The 14,576-nt window shown below is 56.2% G+C and overlaps 2 protein-coding genes across 6 annotated transcripts in view; both read right to left on the minus strand.

The window, feature by feature from the left end:
- Positions 1-24: 24 nt before the first annotated feature.
- CCNP (cyclin P) lies at positions 25-4,386 on the minus strand. Of its 2 annotated transcripts, XM_033844778.2 has the most exons (7): positions 4,271-4,386; positions 3,994-4,191; positions 2,471-2,560; positions 2,237-2,392; positions 1,265-1,423; positions 1,023-1,174; positions 25-266 (listed from the first exon to the last, which is right to left on the minus strand). In XM_033844778.2, exons 1-7 carry the CDS (start codon positions 4,274-4,276, stop codon positions 101-103), a joined length of 927 nt encoding a protein of 308 aa, XP_033700669.2. In that variant the 5' UTR covers positions 4,277-4,386; the 3' UTR covers positions 25-100. The 2 variants fall into 2 exon arrangements, with proteins under 2 accessions (XP_033700669.2, XP_033700668.1); XM_033844777.2 differs by lacking the exons at positions 2,471-2,560; positions 3,994-4,191; positions 4,271-4,386 and adding an exon at positions 2,596-3,878.
- Positions 4,387-6,315: 1,929 nt separating this feature from the next.
- Positions 6,316-14,576, minus strand: part of AKT2 (AKT serine/threonine kinase 2) — a 52,119-nt gene continuing 43,858 nt past the window's right edge. For all 4 annotated transcript variants that reach the window (XM_073795871.1, XM_073795870.1, XM_033846102.2 and 1 more), the window contains 5 exons: positions 13,778-13,906; positions 13,346-13,560; positions 12,791-12,878; positions 12,579-12,681; positions 6,316-11,467 (listed from right to left, as the gene is read on the minus strand). In XM_073795871.1, the coding sequence (XP_073651972.1) occupies positions 11,388-11,467; positions 12,579-12,681; positions 12,791-12,878; positions 13,346-13,560; positions 13,778-13,906 (615 nt within the window). In that variant the 3' untranslated portion in view covers positions 6,316-11,387. The remainder of the gene's footprint in view (positions 11,468-12,578; positions 12,682-12,790; positions 12,879-13,345; positions 13,561-13,777; positions 13,907-14,576) is intronic.

The raw sequence follows: 14,576 nt of genomic DNA on the forward strand, positions 1-14,576 counted from the left end.
TCGACCACTGAGGATAGAGAGCGCTCGGAATAAAAAACTCTTTTATTGAAGTGGGAGACAGACGCACAAAGAGAGTCTTTTTTTGCTGGGGTCTCGGGGCTCAGGGAGGCCCGGCCGGGGGGTGGCGGAGCAGGCGGGCGGCGACGAGGCTGGTGCCCTGGCGTTGGGGCCGCGCGTACTTGAGGAAGATGGCGGCGAGGCCGGGCGCAGGGCCTCGGAGCGCGGCGCGGACCATGCACGGCTCGACCGCGCCCAGCTCCGCCCGGCTGCGGCGGAGAGACGGAGAAACAGAGATGAGGCAGGGGTAGCGGGGAATAGGAGACGACCTGTCCTCGGAGCTTGGGGCTCGAGGCTGAGAAGACAAGCTGACTTGGGTCCCCGAGGACTTCTCAGGAGTTCTCTCGAGGTCGGACACGCGGTCCATCATCTAGAGTGACTGGAGGGCGCTGACGAGGGGCAGACCCCCTACTTTTCCCTCAGAGCGCGGCTATGGGAGAGCCAGGACCCGCGGAGAGGGAAGGACTGGGGCTGAGGATGGGCGGACAGACATCCAGCTCTACCCTAGGGCACGGGCTGGAGGAAAAGATGATTCACCCTGCCCCGCGGTGGCGTGGTTAACAAGGAGATGAGGGACTCCAGCAGCTAAAGGGACACCAATTCGTGGCCAGGAAGGGAGCTAAGGGACTCGAGGCTGGCAGACCTCTCGTTCTCAACCCTGGAACGCAGCTAGAGCATCTTCTGGGCCTGAGGAGATCCTATTTTTCACCCTGGGGCAAGGTTAAGGGCCCCCACATCTGAACAAACACCCCAGTCTCTCAGACACCCCCAGAGAAAAGCAAATGGGACCCCCCAGACGAGGCAGACACCCCATTCTCTCTCGCACCCAGCAAACAAGTCTAGCCCCACCCCAGCCCCCAGCCCCCCGCACACACACCTAATTGTCTCACATTCTCTGAGACGGGAAAGACGGCGACCAAGAAGGTAGGCCCTGAAGCCACAGAGAACCTCCGCCGCGGCCATACCTGTAAAGCGCCGGCTCGGGCCCGGAACCCGCCCCGTGGAGCACCCGGTGTGCCAGGCTCAGTGCTGCAGCGGCACGGCGACCCGGCTCCCATCCTGCTGCCTCGGCCTCCAGCAGAGACAGCTCCAAGAAGTAAGTGGCAAGTAGCAACACCTGCCATTGTGGCGGGGAGCAATCAAGTCACGCCCCTTCCCGTGCCGGCCACGCCCCTAGCCGCGCAGGTCACGCCCCTGCCCCGCGCACCTGGGGGCCGCTCCGGGCCAGCGCAGCAAGTAGCCCGAGGCAAAGTAGCGGGCCCGGGTGGTGCAGCCGGAAATCCAAGCGGCTCAGGATGCGGCGCTCCGCGCACAGAAGCTCGGCCCGCGAGAAGGAGCCATCGCCCAGGAGGCAGAGGGAGGCGGGCTGGGAATTGGGGGGAAAGAGGTGGAGGAATCTTGAACCCCGGCTCGTTACTCCCTGCCCTTGAGCTCCTGGGATCGGTTCAGTCCCTGTGCTGTACCTCAGTTTCCTGGTCTGTAAAATGGGGCCATTGATTTGTTGTCTGGAAATCGTGGGAAGCAGAGGCTTCAGAGTCAGATAGACTTGGTTCCCGAGCTCAAACCTTACCATTTACTCTCTGTGTGACATGGACATCCACTGAAGCTCTCTAAGATTCAGTTTCTTCATCCATAAAACGGAGATGTTACTCCCTACTTCACCAGGCAGTTCTGATACGGCACTGAGTTTATGCATGTTAACTATAACTACTCAAGAAGGACTATAGGGGCTTCCCTCGTGGCGCAGTGGTTGACAGTCCGCCTGCCGATGCGGGGGACACGGCTTCGTGCCCCGGTCCGGGAGGATCCCACATGCCGCGGAGCGGCTGGGCCCGTGAGCCATGGCCGCTGAGCCTGCGCGTCCGGAGCCTGTGCTCCGCAATGGGAGAGGCCACAACAGTGAGAGGCCCGCGTACCGCAAAAAAAAAAAAAAGGACGATAAAAACTCTAACTATTCAAGACTGAGTTCAAGTCCCAAATGTGCCTTTGGGCAAATGTCTTCCTCTCTCTGGGCCTCAGTCTCTTCCTCTGTTAAAGGGACACACTGGTAGCCTCTACCACAGGCAGACATGCTGGGATTCCAAGAGAAGGTAAAGTGCTCGCTTGGCACACAGTAGGCATTTAATCTGTGATGCGGCGAGGAAGGGCTCCACCCTCCCAAGCCCCGCCCCGGGAGTACCTCTGGAAGCACGCACTCTTCCATTTTGCACGCCACGAACAGGCAGGCCACGCCCAGCAGCTGCAGGCGGTGTAGGCGCACTCGGCCCGCGCCTAGGTAGGAATCGAGCAGGTGCACGGCCAGGTAGAGCGTGTCCCCCGCCAGGCCCAGGTACTCCTGGGGAGAGGCGCAGGTAATCACCATGGTTCTAGGATGCTACGCAGGCCCAGCCCTTTCTCCCTCCCCATTACGTACGTGAACCTGCACTAGCCAGTCCACCACTAGCGCGCGCATCTCCGGGGTCACGGTGCGGGGCAGCGCCCTCCGGGGCAGCGCGCGGCACACCTGGGGTCGGGCAGGAACGGCCTCACTCTCCTCACCTGTGCCTCGGCTTCTCTCCCGGTCTCCAGCCCTGGGTGCAGCAATCTCCTCGCACCAGTTGGATGTCCCGAGTGCCACACACCAACTGGCTTCCGACGTCCCCTCCGAATATGCTCTTCCGTGTCCCCATCTAGAACCCTGGACGCCTCACTTTCCATCTCTCCAGTCTAGCCCCCATGGCCACAGGACTTCCTGAGCATCTCCTCCCGGGTTCCCAGACTCCAATCTTAGTCACCAAGCCTCAACCCATCCTCCTCAGAGCACCCAGAGGGTCTTTCTAAAGTATAAATCTGACCAAGGAACTCCCCTGCTTAAAACCCTTCCTTGGCTTTCAGTACCCTTAGGAGAAAATCCCAATTGCTCTCAGACTCTCTCAGGCCCTGCTCCAACATCACCTCTTCCCTCTCTCCCCTCACAACCCACACTCCTGCTCCAGCGTTCTTTTGGCCCTAGACTATGCCAAGCTCATTCGTACCTCAGGACCTTTGCACTTATGTACCGGCCATTCCCTCCAGCTGAAATGGTCATTCCCCACTCCTTGCATTGCTGACTTCTCGGTCATTCCAGTCTCAGCTAAAATTTCCCTGACTTTTTCTATACTTTTCCTTGCATGCCATCATCTCTATCTCATTGCTTTATTTTCTTCATAGTATTTCAGTCTGGAGATACCCTGTGTTTCCTTGAATGTTTTGTCTTTTTGCCCCACTAGACTGCTGGCACCACGAGGGCAGGGATTTCTGTTCAGATCACAGCTGTGTCTTGGTTCCTAACAGAGACCCTGACCCAGGAGAGATGCTCACAAGATGTTTGTTAAATAAACACATCCCTTCAGTATTTCTTCTGGCAGTGCCTGTCTCAGACAGTTAACTGTGGACCACCGTGGCCTGTGTTTGGTTTTTGTGGCCCTTCTGAAATTATCACCCGCATTTGTTTGTCTCCCCACAGTGAGGACAGACTATCTCATGTTGTCCATCGCAGCATCCCCAGTGCCTAGAACATGCTCAGAAACATTTGTTATAACTCGCTAAATAGTTGGTAAGTGAGTAAATGTGAGGGACAAGTACGAGAGGTTATGCAATACCAAAGGAGGGGCTGCAGACAGCCTGGGGAAGATGGGAAAGGGCATTCCCGGCAGTGGAAACCACACAGGTAACAGTGCGAGAGAAAAGCCAAGTTGTGGATGGCAGTGGTGTAAAAGCTGCAAAGTCGGGTGGGAAGCGAGGTGAGAGGCTGGCGAGGTGGGAGTTAGGGAATGCTTGCTGAGTGGGCGTTGGGCGAGCGAGTCAGCTTTGGCTTCCTCTAACCCGACAGCCTCTGCCGCCCTCCAGGGATGTGGGCGGCGCCAGAGTTGCCCAAAGCCCGCTGGTCCACGAGTGTCCCGCCCCGGTCCCACTCACCATGACTTCGGCGAAGATATCCCCGGCGTACTCACGTTCTCCCTCCAGCCCCAGCGCGCTCAGAGCCTCCTCCAGCCCCGGCGGCGCGCACGGCCCGGGGGGCCTCTCCGGGCATCCTGGGGAGGCCCTCCTGCCCGCGGGGACGCCGTCGGGGACTGGGGTGCTCCGAGGCTCGGGATCGAGGTGGGCAGTTGGACTCTGCAAGGGAGAGGGGGTGGGGTCAGGGCCTGGAGAAAGGCCCAAGCCAGGAGGTGGGAACCTGGCTCCTGTATCTCACCAGCATCCTTCAGGCTGGAGTCAAGGGCCAAGCCGAACTCCCGCCTCTTCCCGCTGGAGCTGAGGACCGGCGGTGGGCGCTTTAAATGCGCCTGGGCGCATGCGCGCTGAGCACGCCTCACCTGGGCAGGCGCACAGGCAATGGCGAATGCTACGCGGGCTGGCTCTGCACCCTCCAAACCTTCTAGGTCAGACAGCTGGATCAAATCCTCTTCCTGCTACTTACTATATGACTGACGCAGGCCCTCTGAGCCTCACTCTCCTGACCTATAAAGTAAGGATTTGAAAACTTAGCCGACAGAGTTATCCTGAGGAATTTGTAAGATGGTTTAAGTGTCCAGCACAGGGATTAATACAGTTAAAGCTCAAGGCATGGGAGCTATAAAATCACATAACAAATATTAATAGAGGGCCTCTGTCCCCTGTAGTGGGTATTCAGGGATGAGCAAACCACCTGTGGTCGCTGCCTTTACCAAGCCCACACAGCCTACTGTGGAGGTGACCGGCACAAGACCGGCGATCGGTCTGGACTAGTGCAGCGGCCTCTTTACTGCTCTCCCTGTACCCATCCTCTATAGTCTGCTACCCACATGCAGTTGGAAATGACCCTGTGACACCTAATAAGTCAGATCACACTCTGCCTCTCTTCAGAACATGTGGCTCCCATATCCCTCAAGTGGAAAGTCCAAGCGGCCCTATATTAGCTTCCCATCCCAAACACACCTTTGAGCTCATCTCCTATCCCCCTCACTCATTCCTCTCCCACCACACTGGCCTCCTGGCTCATCCTCACCCACACCAGGCACAGTCCTACCTCGGGGCCTTTGCACTGGCTATTCCCTCTGCGTGGAACCTCTTCTGTCAGAGATCCTTCATTTCCTGTAAAGTGTTTACTCAGATGTTACCTTCTCCATAAAAAGTGCCATCCTAAGCATTTCCTGTTCCCATTCTTTCGATGCACTTATTCTCTTCTTAGCCCTTCTGCTTTATTTATTGTCTCCCTCCTGACTAGAATGTGAACCCCATGAGGGCAGGGCTTATCTAGTTTTTTGTTTGTTCTTCATTGCTGTATTCTCAGTGCCTAGAACAGGGCTTAGCACATAGTCGGTACTCAAACGTTTGTTGAATGAATGAACAGGCTGGATGTAATTTTTATTTTTTTAAATTTATTATTATTATTATTTTTTTGCGGTACGCGGGCCTCTCACTGTTGTGGCCTCTCCCATTGCGGAGCACAGTCTCCGGACGCGCAGGCTCAGCGGCCACGGCTCACGGGCCCAGCCGCTCCACGGCATGTGGGATCTTCCCGGACCGGGGCACGAACCCGTGTCCCCTGCATCGGCAGGCGGACTCTCAACCACTGCGCCACCAGGGAAGCCCTGGATGTAATTTTTAAATGATCTGGAAGGGCCTCTTTGAGGAGGTGATGTTGAAACTGAAACCTGTAAGAGGAGGAGCCAGAAACACAAAGAGAGGGGAGAATATCCCGGGTGGAGTGAACAGCAGGAGCAAAGGCCCTGAGGTAGGAGAGCTTGCTATTTTCAGGCATTGCGAGGGCAGTGAGGCTGGAAAAGTGAGCAGAGAGAAGAGTGTGAGATCCCGGACCACTGGCCTTCTGTCATACTTAAAATAAAACAAACTCCTTACCTTCAGCACAAGGTCCTTTGGGCACATTGTTACCTCTCTAAACTCATTTCCTTCTACTCTCCCCATTCCTCAGTCTTTCTGAAATACCCTGTCTTCTTTATGTTCCCCAAACACATCAGACACCTGCCTGCCTCAGGACCTTTGCACTTGCTGTTCCCTTTGCCTGAACCCCTGATGAGAACCTGGATATTTATATGCTCAGAGTATCTCTACACAGTACAGGCAGACCTCAGAGACAGTGCAGGTTTGGTTCCAGACCACCCCAGTAAAGCAAATATCACAATAAAGTGAGTCACACACATTTTTTTGGTTTCCCAGTGCACATACAAGTTGTGTACACTATACTGTAGTCTATTAAGTGTGCAATTGTATTATGTCTAAAGAAACAATGTGCATACCTTCATTTTAAAATGCTTTATTGAAAAATATCACACACACACACAAAACAACAAAAGAAAAACAAAAAACTCGCTAACCATCATCTGACAATACAGGGTTACCACGAACCTTCAATTTGTAAAACATGCCGTATCTGCCAAGTGCAATAAAGCAAAACACAATAAAATGAGATATGCCTGTACGAAATAACTACAAAGGGAAAGTAGTAACTTTACAGAGGAGAAATCTGACAGACGCCACCTTAACCAAGGAATCAAAGTCATCACCAGGAATAGGACAGATCACCTCATGTGCCTCCTGATAGGATGCACTGAGAGGGGCATCTCATTTTGGGGAATTCCTTTCAAAAACAGCTTACATATAACCACAAGGAAACATCAGGCAACAAACTCTGAGGAGCATTCTGCAAAATAACTGCCCTGTAAGCTTCAAACCAGACAACTGAATGCAACGTGTGAGCCTGGACTGAGTCATTAGCCAGGACTTTTCTTTTGTATTTGGGGACATTAATGTGACTATCAGTAAAATCTGATCAAAGTCCAAGAGAAAAGCATTGTATCAATGTTAATTTCCTGACCTTGATAATTGGACCGTGATTATGTAAGAGAATGGTCTTGTTTGGGGACAGATACATAAATATCGGGGCGGGGGGATAAAATCAGTGTAGCAGATCACGGAGAACCTGCGTCAAGGGTAGATGAAAATGTTTCGTACTTTTTAAAAATTAATTTTGGAGATTTATGGAAAGTTGCAAAGAGAGGACAGAGTCCCCATATACCCAGACGCAGTTTCCCCTATTAACATTTTAGTGTGGTCTTGTCACAATTTAATGAACCAATAGGGACATAGTATTATTCAAGTCCACGCACTATTCACATTTCCTGACTTTTTACCTAATGTCTTCTCTGTCCCAGGACCCCATTCAGGACACCACATTACATTTAGTCTTCATGCTTCCTAAGGCGTCTCTCGGCTGTGACAGCTTCTCAGGTTCTCCTTGTTTTGAACAACCTTGACAGTTCTGAGAACCAGTGGTCGGGTCTTGTGCAGAACATCCCTCAGCTGGAATTTTCCTGATGCGTGTTTTCTCTTTATTAGACTGAGAGTGTATGTTTCAGGAAGACCCCAGAGGTAAAGTATCATCTAATCGCCTCCCATAGGAGGTACACATTGCCGACATGATTCACCACTTGACGTTGACCTTGACCACCTGCCTGATGCAGCTCCACTTTCTCCACTAAACAGTTGCCTTCCCCCCTTTCCATACTGTACTCTTTGGAAGCAAGTCACTTTGCAGTCCATACCAAAGGAGTGGGGGCCATGTTTCCCCTCTTTGAAGGCAGACTATTTACAGGTATTATCTGGAATTCTGTACAGATATGTCTGTTCTCACCATTTGTCATTTATATCAGCACAGACTCATTTATTTTACCCCTTGGGTATAACCCAATACTATGCTATTTATTGTCGCTCAAATTGCTTTCAGCTGTGGCCACTGGGGGCTCTTTCCCATTGGCTCCTGTGTCCCTTCAACGCCCCGTCAGTGACGGTATGGTTTGGTTCTAGTAGGTCCTTATTTTCGGGCACAAGATGTTCGGGTTCATCTTGTACATTTTCTGCTCCAGTCCTAGAATCACTGTGGTACTATTTTTAAAGTTTCAAAGTTTTCAACGAGTCTGCAATTATCTCAAAATTAAAGTTAAAAATATGTGAATCGCTACACTTTTGGGGAAAGCTATCTGGCATGTATTAAAATACAGCAACTCCAGAATGTAGGCCACAAAAACTTAAAAAGCACAAGCGCGGTAAGATGGATTTTACACTGTCAAAGGTTTATTACAGCACTGCTGGTGGCCGCAAACAAACTGGGAGCCAAGTGGATTCTTGTCGACAGGGGGCAGCTGAGTCGGTTGAGGCACATCCAAGCCGAGAAAGCAGAGGAAGCTCGTGAAGCGGCTGGAGGCATGACAAGTGTCCACGAGGAGTCCCCCCAAATGCAGAAGGGTGGCTCAGAGAGGAGGATCTCATTCCTACCAATGACCCAGCAAGCCTACTGATGTACATATGCTGGCGGGGGGGGGGAGAGGGAAGATGCAGCAGTATAGAGCCCAGCAGCTCGACGACCTCAGCTGGGAGGAAAGAGTTATGCAGACAGAGGGACAGCCTTTCACGGCACTGTGTCCACTGGCACAGGGGTAACATGAGGACCAGAATGACCCACTCAAGGCCTGGGGGCAGTTTTGAGTTTCCTCCTCCTTTTACAAAACTTGTGAAACTGTCTAAATGCACATGACAAAAGACAGATCTAGTCAAAATTTAATTTTCCTAATTGGTAGAATTTATTAAAACACTCCCCTCTAAAACTCCCTATTTGGGAAAACTTCTCCTACCGAAAACAGAAGCACCACTACAGCTACAGATATACATTCAACTGAGGGCAGCAGCTGAGGAACCCGTGGGAGGCCTCCGTGGACTGTTAAGACAACCACTAACTGGCTGAGGTAGATACGGGGGTGGACCCACACGAAGGTCTGAGTGACAGTGTGGTGTGACAAGAAAATCTAGCACCGGTCACCTCCAGGGGCTGGACAAGAGGGAAGAGTAAAAGGCTTTTCTTTGCAATTAATTTTTATTGGAGTATAGTTGCTTTTAAAAGGCTTTTCTTCATAAGCCTCTCTGACGTTTATCATATGACCACCAGGACATACTTTTGTAACTCAATTCATAATAAAGTCCATATGAAGTTAGAAAACAAAAAAAATGCCTTGAGTCTTGGTTGTAGCATCTGACTTTTCCTCTACCCCCATTTACAATCTCAAAGCCTCCGTGTGTGTGAAGGCCTACACCTTCCGGCAAAATCTGACGTTAAATTCACCTGTGCCGGGGCTCCGCAGGGGCAGCCCCGGCCCTGGGGTCTGAGAGGAGTGACTCAAGCATGGTGACTCCAGGATTAAAGGGACAGGTGCCAGAGGGGTCCCAGAGCTGTGAAGGCTGTAACCCAACCTGAGGTGCTCCCAGCCGACCGCCACCACACATCCCATTGATCCACCAAGGGTTGTGTATCAGAATTGGGGGCCATAGGTAAGATGGGGTGAGCAGGCAGTGCCCCCTTCCAGGGCTCAAGGGCCACAGGAAATGAGTCCTCTCCCTCCCACACCCACTCCAGGGCCCAGCGACACCACGCACCCCTTCCACCCCCATCTCTCCACCCCACCTCTTTTTTCCCAAGCAGCTTCCGAGGGACTGCAATGGTCTCTGTCCTCTGTACCCCCCGCCCAGGCGCCTTCCCCAAACTCTTGGGCAGCTTCCGCCCAGCGGCCCCCACCCTCCACCCTGAGCTTGCGCACACCTCCCCCCCTCCTCGTGGCTCCCAGGCCCTGGGGCCAGAAGGACGGGAGCCGCAGGCAGCTGCTGCCCGGGGCCAGACTCCGGAAGCAAGGAAAGGCCCGGGGGTTGGGCCCCAGGCTGAAATGAGTGTCTTTATTGCTTGTACCGTACAAACACGAGGGATGCAGACAGGCCGGTGGGAGGAGGGAGAACTGTCAGGTTAAGGACATACACACACAGACAGGAAAAGTCAGAACCCACCCACCCAAACCAACCCCCCACCCCACCCCAGAATGTCTCTCTGTGACCTACCTACAGAAGGTGGGCTGAGGTGATCAAAACCACAGAAACTAAATCCCAAACCCCAGAGATGCTGGGGGGAACGGGGCAGGGGGGACAGGGCAATAGGTGGACCTCAGGTGTGGCTCCCCTGCTAGGCTAGCACCCCTCCCCCTCGGGTTGAAATGCTTGAGCCAGGGGCGGGGCCCAAGCCCACACACAGCACGCACACTCGAGGCCGGGACTCACTTGCCCTCGCACACACATACCCAACACACATGCACACACACACACCCCACGTGCATCTGCATCCCAGATGCACAGGCACGCCCACAGACACACACAGCCTGAGGCACGCACGTTGAGTGCCCACAGCACTGACACGTTCACCTTAAGGCTGCAGAACGCGGGGCCCGGAGAGGGGGAAGGAGTGAGGTGGCCCGGAGCCTCCCTTCTCAGAGGCCCCTACCTCGGTTCGTACCAGACACCCAGCCCCACCCACTCTTCGACCCAAGTCCACCGGGCCCAATACTGTCTCGGTGCGAGATGTGTAACAGCCGAGGCTGGCGCCCCTCCACCCCAGGCAGAGAGAAGGGGGAGATCCCGGCCCCCATCCTCAGAAGGGGCGGGGCCAGGCCCGGGCTCCAGCAGGAGGTAAGGAACAGGGCTGGTGGGTGGGGAAGCCAGCCCCCAGATGCTCCTCCTGCCTCATCCCCAGGGTCAGAAGAGCAGCTTAGGGGATGGGGGAAGACAGGGCCAGGAGGCAGCGCCCATCCCCTGGGCCCCCTCCCGGTTCCCCACGGGGTAGAGCAGGCCCCCTCCTCACGAGGGAGTCCTGAACCCCCAATCCTGCATGCGGCTTCCAAAGGCCCTCACCTACTCCCGCACCTCCGATCCCTGGACATTATTGCTTTTCCGCCCCCATGGGAGAAGGAGGCTGGATTGCCCCACGCCAGGCCACTCCGCGCCTAACGACAGGGCAGGGAAGGCAGCACCAGGGCGCTGTCCACCGGGTGGCCCACCACAAGGCAGCCTCTGACAGAAGCAGCAACCCAGAGGCAGGGCTGCCCCATGGGTGCCCCAGCCAGAAATTCAGGTGGGCCCCACGGCTCCATGCTTCGCCCCTCACTGGGGCTTTATGTTGATTAAAAACCGGCATCTCTCCAACCGCCCAAAGGCCTGGTCCTGGGGCAGGCAGTGGAGAGTCTCCCAAATCCTGGTCTGGGCACAAAGGTGAGGGCAGGATAGGATCCTGTAGGCAGGGCCACTAGGACCACTGAGGTGAGTTTGGCAGAGGGCTGAAGAAAAAACTGGAAATGGGGGTCAGAAGGTGAGGGATGGGGACACAAACAAAGAAGGCAAAATAAAAAGTTTAAAAAAAAAGCCCCCCCCCCCCAACCCGGTGGTGACGGCAGCCGCACGTGCGTCCTGTGGCAGTGGCAGCGGCGGCAGGCAGCTCACTCTGCTCACTCTCGGATGCTGGCCGAATAGGAGAACTGGGGGAAGTGGGTCCGCTGGTCCAGTTCGAGTAAGCCCAGGCTGTCATCTGCGGGGGTCGGTGGAGGTGGATTGGGGAGAAGCGGTCTGCAGGGGGCCCGGGCACCCCACCCAGCCCCAGGAAGGGCTGCAGCCAGACCACAGTGCAACCCCCAGCTGGCGCGCTATCCCCAAGAACGAGAACGGGGACCACCGGACCGAGGCTCAGGGGTTTCCTCTCAGCCACAGCTCCACCCTGGGCCAGAGCCCTGGCCCACAGGCCCCACCGCCTGCTCACTCAGCCTCCCGAGCTCCCCCCAGCTCCTCTGCCCCAGGCCACACCGGGGTCCAGCCCAGACTTCTATGGCCCAGCCCCTGCCCTGGGCGCCACTCCTACCCCCAGCAATCCTCCCCTCCACATGCAGCCGAGGCGGGGGTACTTGCTAAAGCCCTGATGCAACCCTTCCCTCCTCTGCCCAAGACCCTTCCATGGCTCCCCGTGCAACACATCCGTACTCCTCCAGTGGCCCCCGATATCCTCCTGCTCTGGCCCTGATGCCCTCGCCCATCCCCCATCTATTCTGACCTCTGCAATGCTCCCATTTCTGGGAGTCCCGTATGCCACTCCTTCTGCCAAGAGCAAGTCTCAGCTGCCATGTCTCCTTCTCCAGGAAGCCCTCCCTGACTCACAGGCCAAGTCAGGCATTTCCTCTGAGCTTCTCCAGACCCTGTACTTCTAATACCACAGGCCTGATCACTCTGGGCTGTCACCCAACGTGGACTCTGAGCTCCCTGAGGGCAGGACCCAGGGCTGTCTCGTCACGGCTGTGTCTCCAGCACCGGGCAGGTGAGAGTAAGAACTCAAACAGCTACAGAATCACTGAACCCATCCAGCCCCAAAGACCTGAGCAACTTGGGAGACAACTATGGGCACTGATGGCTCCTCAAGTGCCTCCTGCCCAGACCTCTCCCCCGAGTGCTGCGGCCAGGGGCTCCTGGTGACCCTCACCAGGTCCACCGGTGGGCCAACGGCGAAAGCCCTGGCGAACATACTGCAGGGTAAAATGCCCAGACACGGAGGGGGACCTGTGAGCTTCCTCCTGGAGAACTGGGCCAAGAGCAGACCCCACCCCTCCACCGCCCAGCCAGGCCCACGGGGAGAGGGGGCCTCAGACACTCACAGCGGTCCGGGGGTGTGATTGTGATGGACTGGGCGGTGAACTCGTCGTCAAAGTACCTTGTGTCAACCTCAGATGTGACCTGAGGTTTGAAGGGTGGCAGGAGCTGTGGAGGAGACGAGTCCAGGCTCAGGTCCCTGAGAAGCGGAGGCCCCAGCCAAGGTCCCCCAGGAGCGGCCGGGCTCCCGCAGGGAGCAGGCAGGCAGTGGGCTCACCTTCTTCTGCACCACGTCCTGCCAGTTGATACTGAGGAAGAACCTGTGCTCCATGACCTCCGTGGCATCACTGGGCCCCCCGCCGAGCCTGGGCAGAGACGGCCATCAGCACCCGCCTCCCGGGGCAGCCAGGGCCTGGGAGACGGGCTTTCGGTGCAGGCCCTGAACAACCTTTAATGATTCTGTCCCGCCACAGACCACCACCTCACAGAGGAGGAATCTGAGGCTCAGGGAGGGAGCTCCTGTGCCCAGGGTCACATCCTGCGAGCTGAGAGGGTGGGCTTGGCAGACGGCCGCTTCACATCCTGGCTCTGCCACCCTAGGCTGGGTACAGGGCCACCCTGTTCCTCAGTGTCGCCATGAAACAAGGCAGGGAGGCCAGAGGGCTAAGCACAGGCCTAGGCAAGGGAGTGCTCCCTAAGTGCCAGCTGTGGGGACGATCAACACACATCAAGCACCCCACGGGCGAGTGCACCTGTGGGCGCTGCCCCCTCCAGGCCGAGGGAAGTGGCAGCAGGTGACACTGGGCTGGGCAGGGCAGACGCCAGCCCTCACCTCTGCTTGGGGTCCTTCTTAAGCAGCCCAGCAAGCAGGGACTTGGCCTCAGGGCTGAGCGTGCGCGGGAAGCGGATCTCCTCCATGAGGATGAGCTCGAAGAGGCGCTCGTGGTCCTGGTTGTAGAAGGGCAGGCGGCCGCACATCATCTCGTACATGACCACGCCCAGCCCCCACCAGTCCACCGCCCGGCCGTAGTCGTTGTCCTCCAGCACCTGAGCAAGGGGGGGCGATGAGGGGCCAGGCCCACATCCCCCGGGGCCAAGGCGCTGAGAGGGGCCCGAGGGGGACACGGCCCTGCCCGGGGCTGGGAGGGCCACCTAAGGAATTGGAGCCCTGCCCTCAGAGGGTCTGGGCGGGGGAAACACACAGGGCTGAGGGCCCCCTCCTCCCTTGGCCTCACACGCCCCTGGGCCCTCCAGCCCCAGACACCTCGGGCGCCAGGTATTCAGGGGTCCCACAGAAGGTTTTCATGGTGGCCCCGTCACTGACGCCCTCTTTGCACAGGCCGAAGTCAGTGATCTTGATGTGGCCATCTTTGTCCAGCATGAGGTTTTCCAGCTGTAGGAAAAGCCAGTGAGTCAGGGATACAACGTACCTCAGGGTTTCCTGCCACCCCTGAAACCCCACACACCCCTGCCCTTCCCTGGAGGAGGCTGTGGCCTGGGGTAGTGGCAGCTGTGCCAGGGGCTCCAGGGGGGACCAGAGGTCACACCCCAGCAGAGGGTTAGGCCCTCCGAGGTTCAGGGGGAGGCCAGACCCGACACCTCCCCAGCGCCCCCTGCCCCCAGGGAGCTGGTAAAAAGCGGGGCAGGGAGAGACAGGAGCCAGGTCCTGCCCAAACTGCTTCCCCCACTGCGGGCTGCGGCTGTCACACTTTGGACGTAAGGAACACTGTCTTTCTTTCTCCTCTTTTTTCCTAAACTTAACACAAATGGGCACTTTAGTGGGCCTCTGTGTAACCTCCACCAGGTCAATAAAGACCACCACCTGCCCCTTAGGAGCCCCACGTGCCCCTTCCCTGTTATTAGCCACCACCTCCTCCAACACAGAAAGAACTTTCCTTCTCTGCTTTTTAACATTTTTTCCACCTCTATATATACACACTGTAAACGACGCAGACTCCCCTCATCTGTCCTGGCTTTCCCCTCAGCCTCAGCCCGTGAGACCCGCCCAGGCTATCGTGTGTGGCTGTAGTTGGTCCTCTTGAACTGCTGTGCAGACTTCCACT

The sequence above is a fragment of the Tursiops truncatus genome, chromosome 19, assembly GCF_011762595.2.
Source record: "Tursiops truncatus isolate mTurTru1 chromosome 19, mTurTru1.mat.Y, whole genome shotgun sequence".
Lineage (NCBI taxonomy): Eukaryota > Metazoa > Chordata > Mammalia > Artiodactyla > Delphinidae > Tursiops > Tursiops truncatus.

What these genes read in the sequence shown, in the direction of transcription:
- CCNP (XM_033844778.2), bottom strand. An exon ending in ATATCTTCGCCGAAGTCATG is followed by an intron (nt 2,561 to 3,993) that starts GTGAGTGGGACC and finishes GCCCGACCCCAG; the next exon opens with GTGTGCCGCGCGCTGCCCCG. An exon ending in CCCGAGCCGGCGCTTTACAG is followed by an intron (nt 267 to 1,022) that starts GTATGGCCGCGG and finishes TCTCCGCCGCAG; the next exon opens with CCGGGCGGAGCTGGGCGCGG.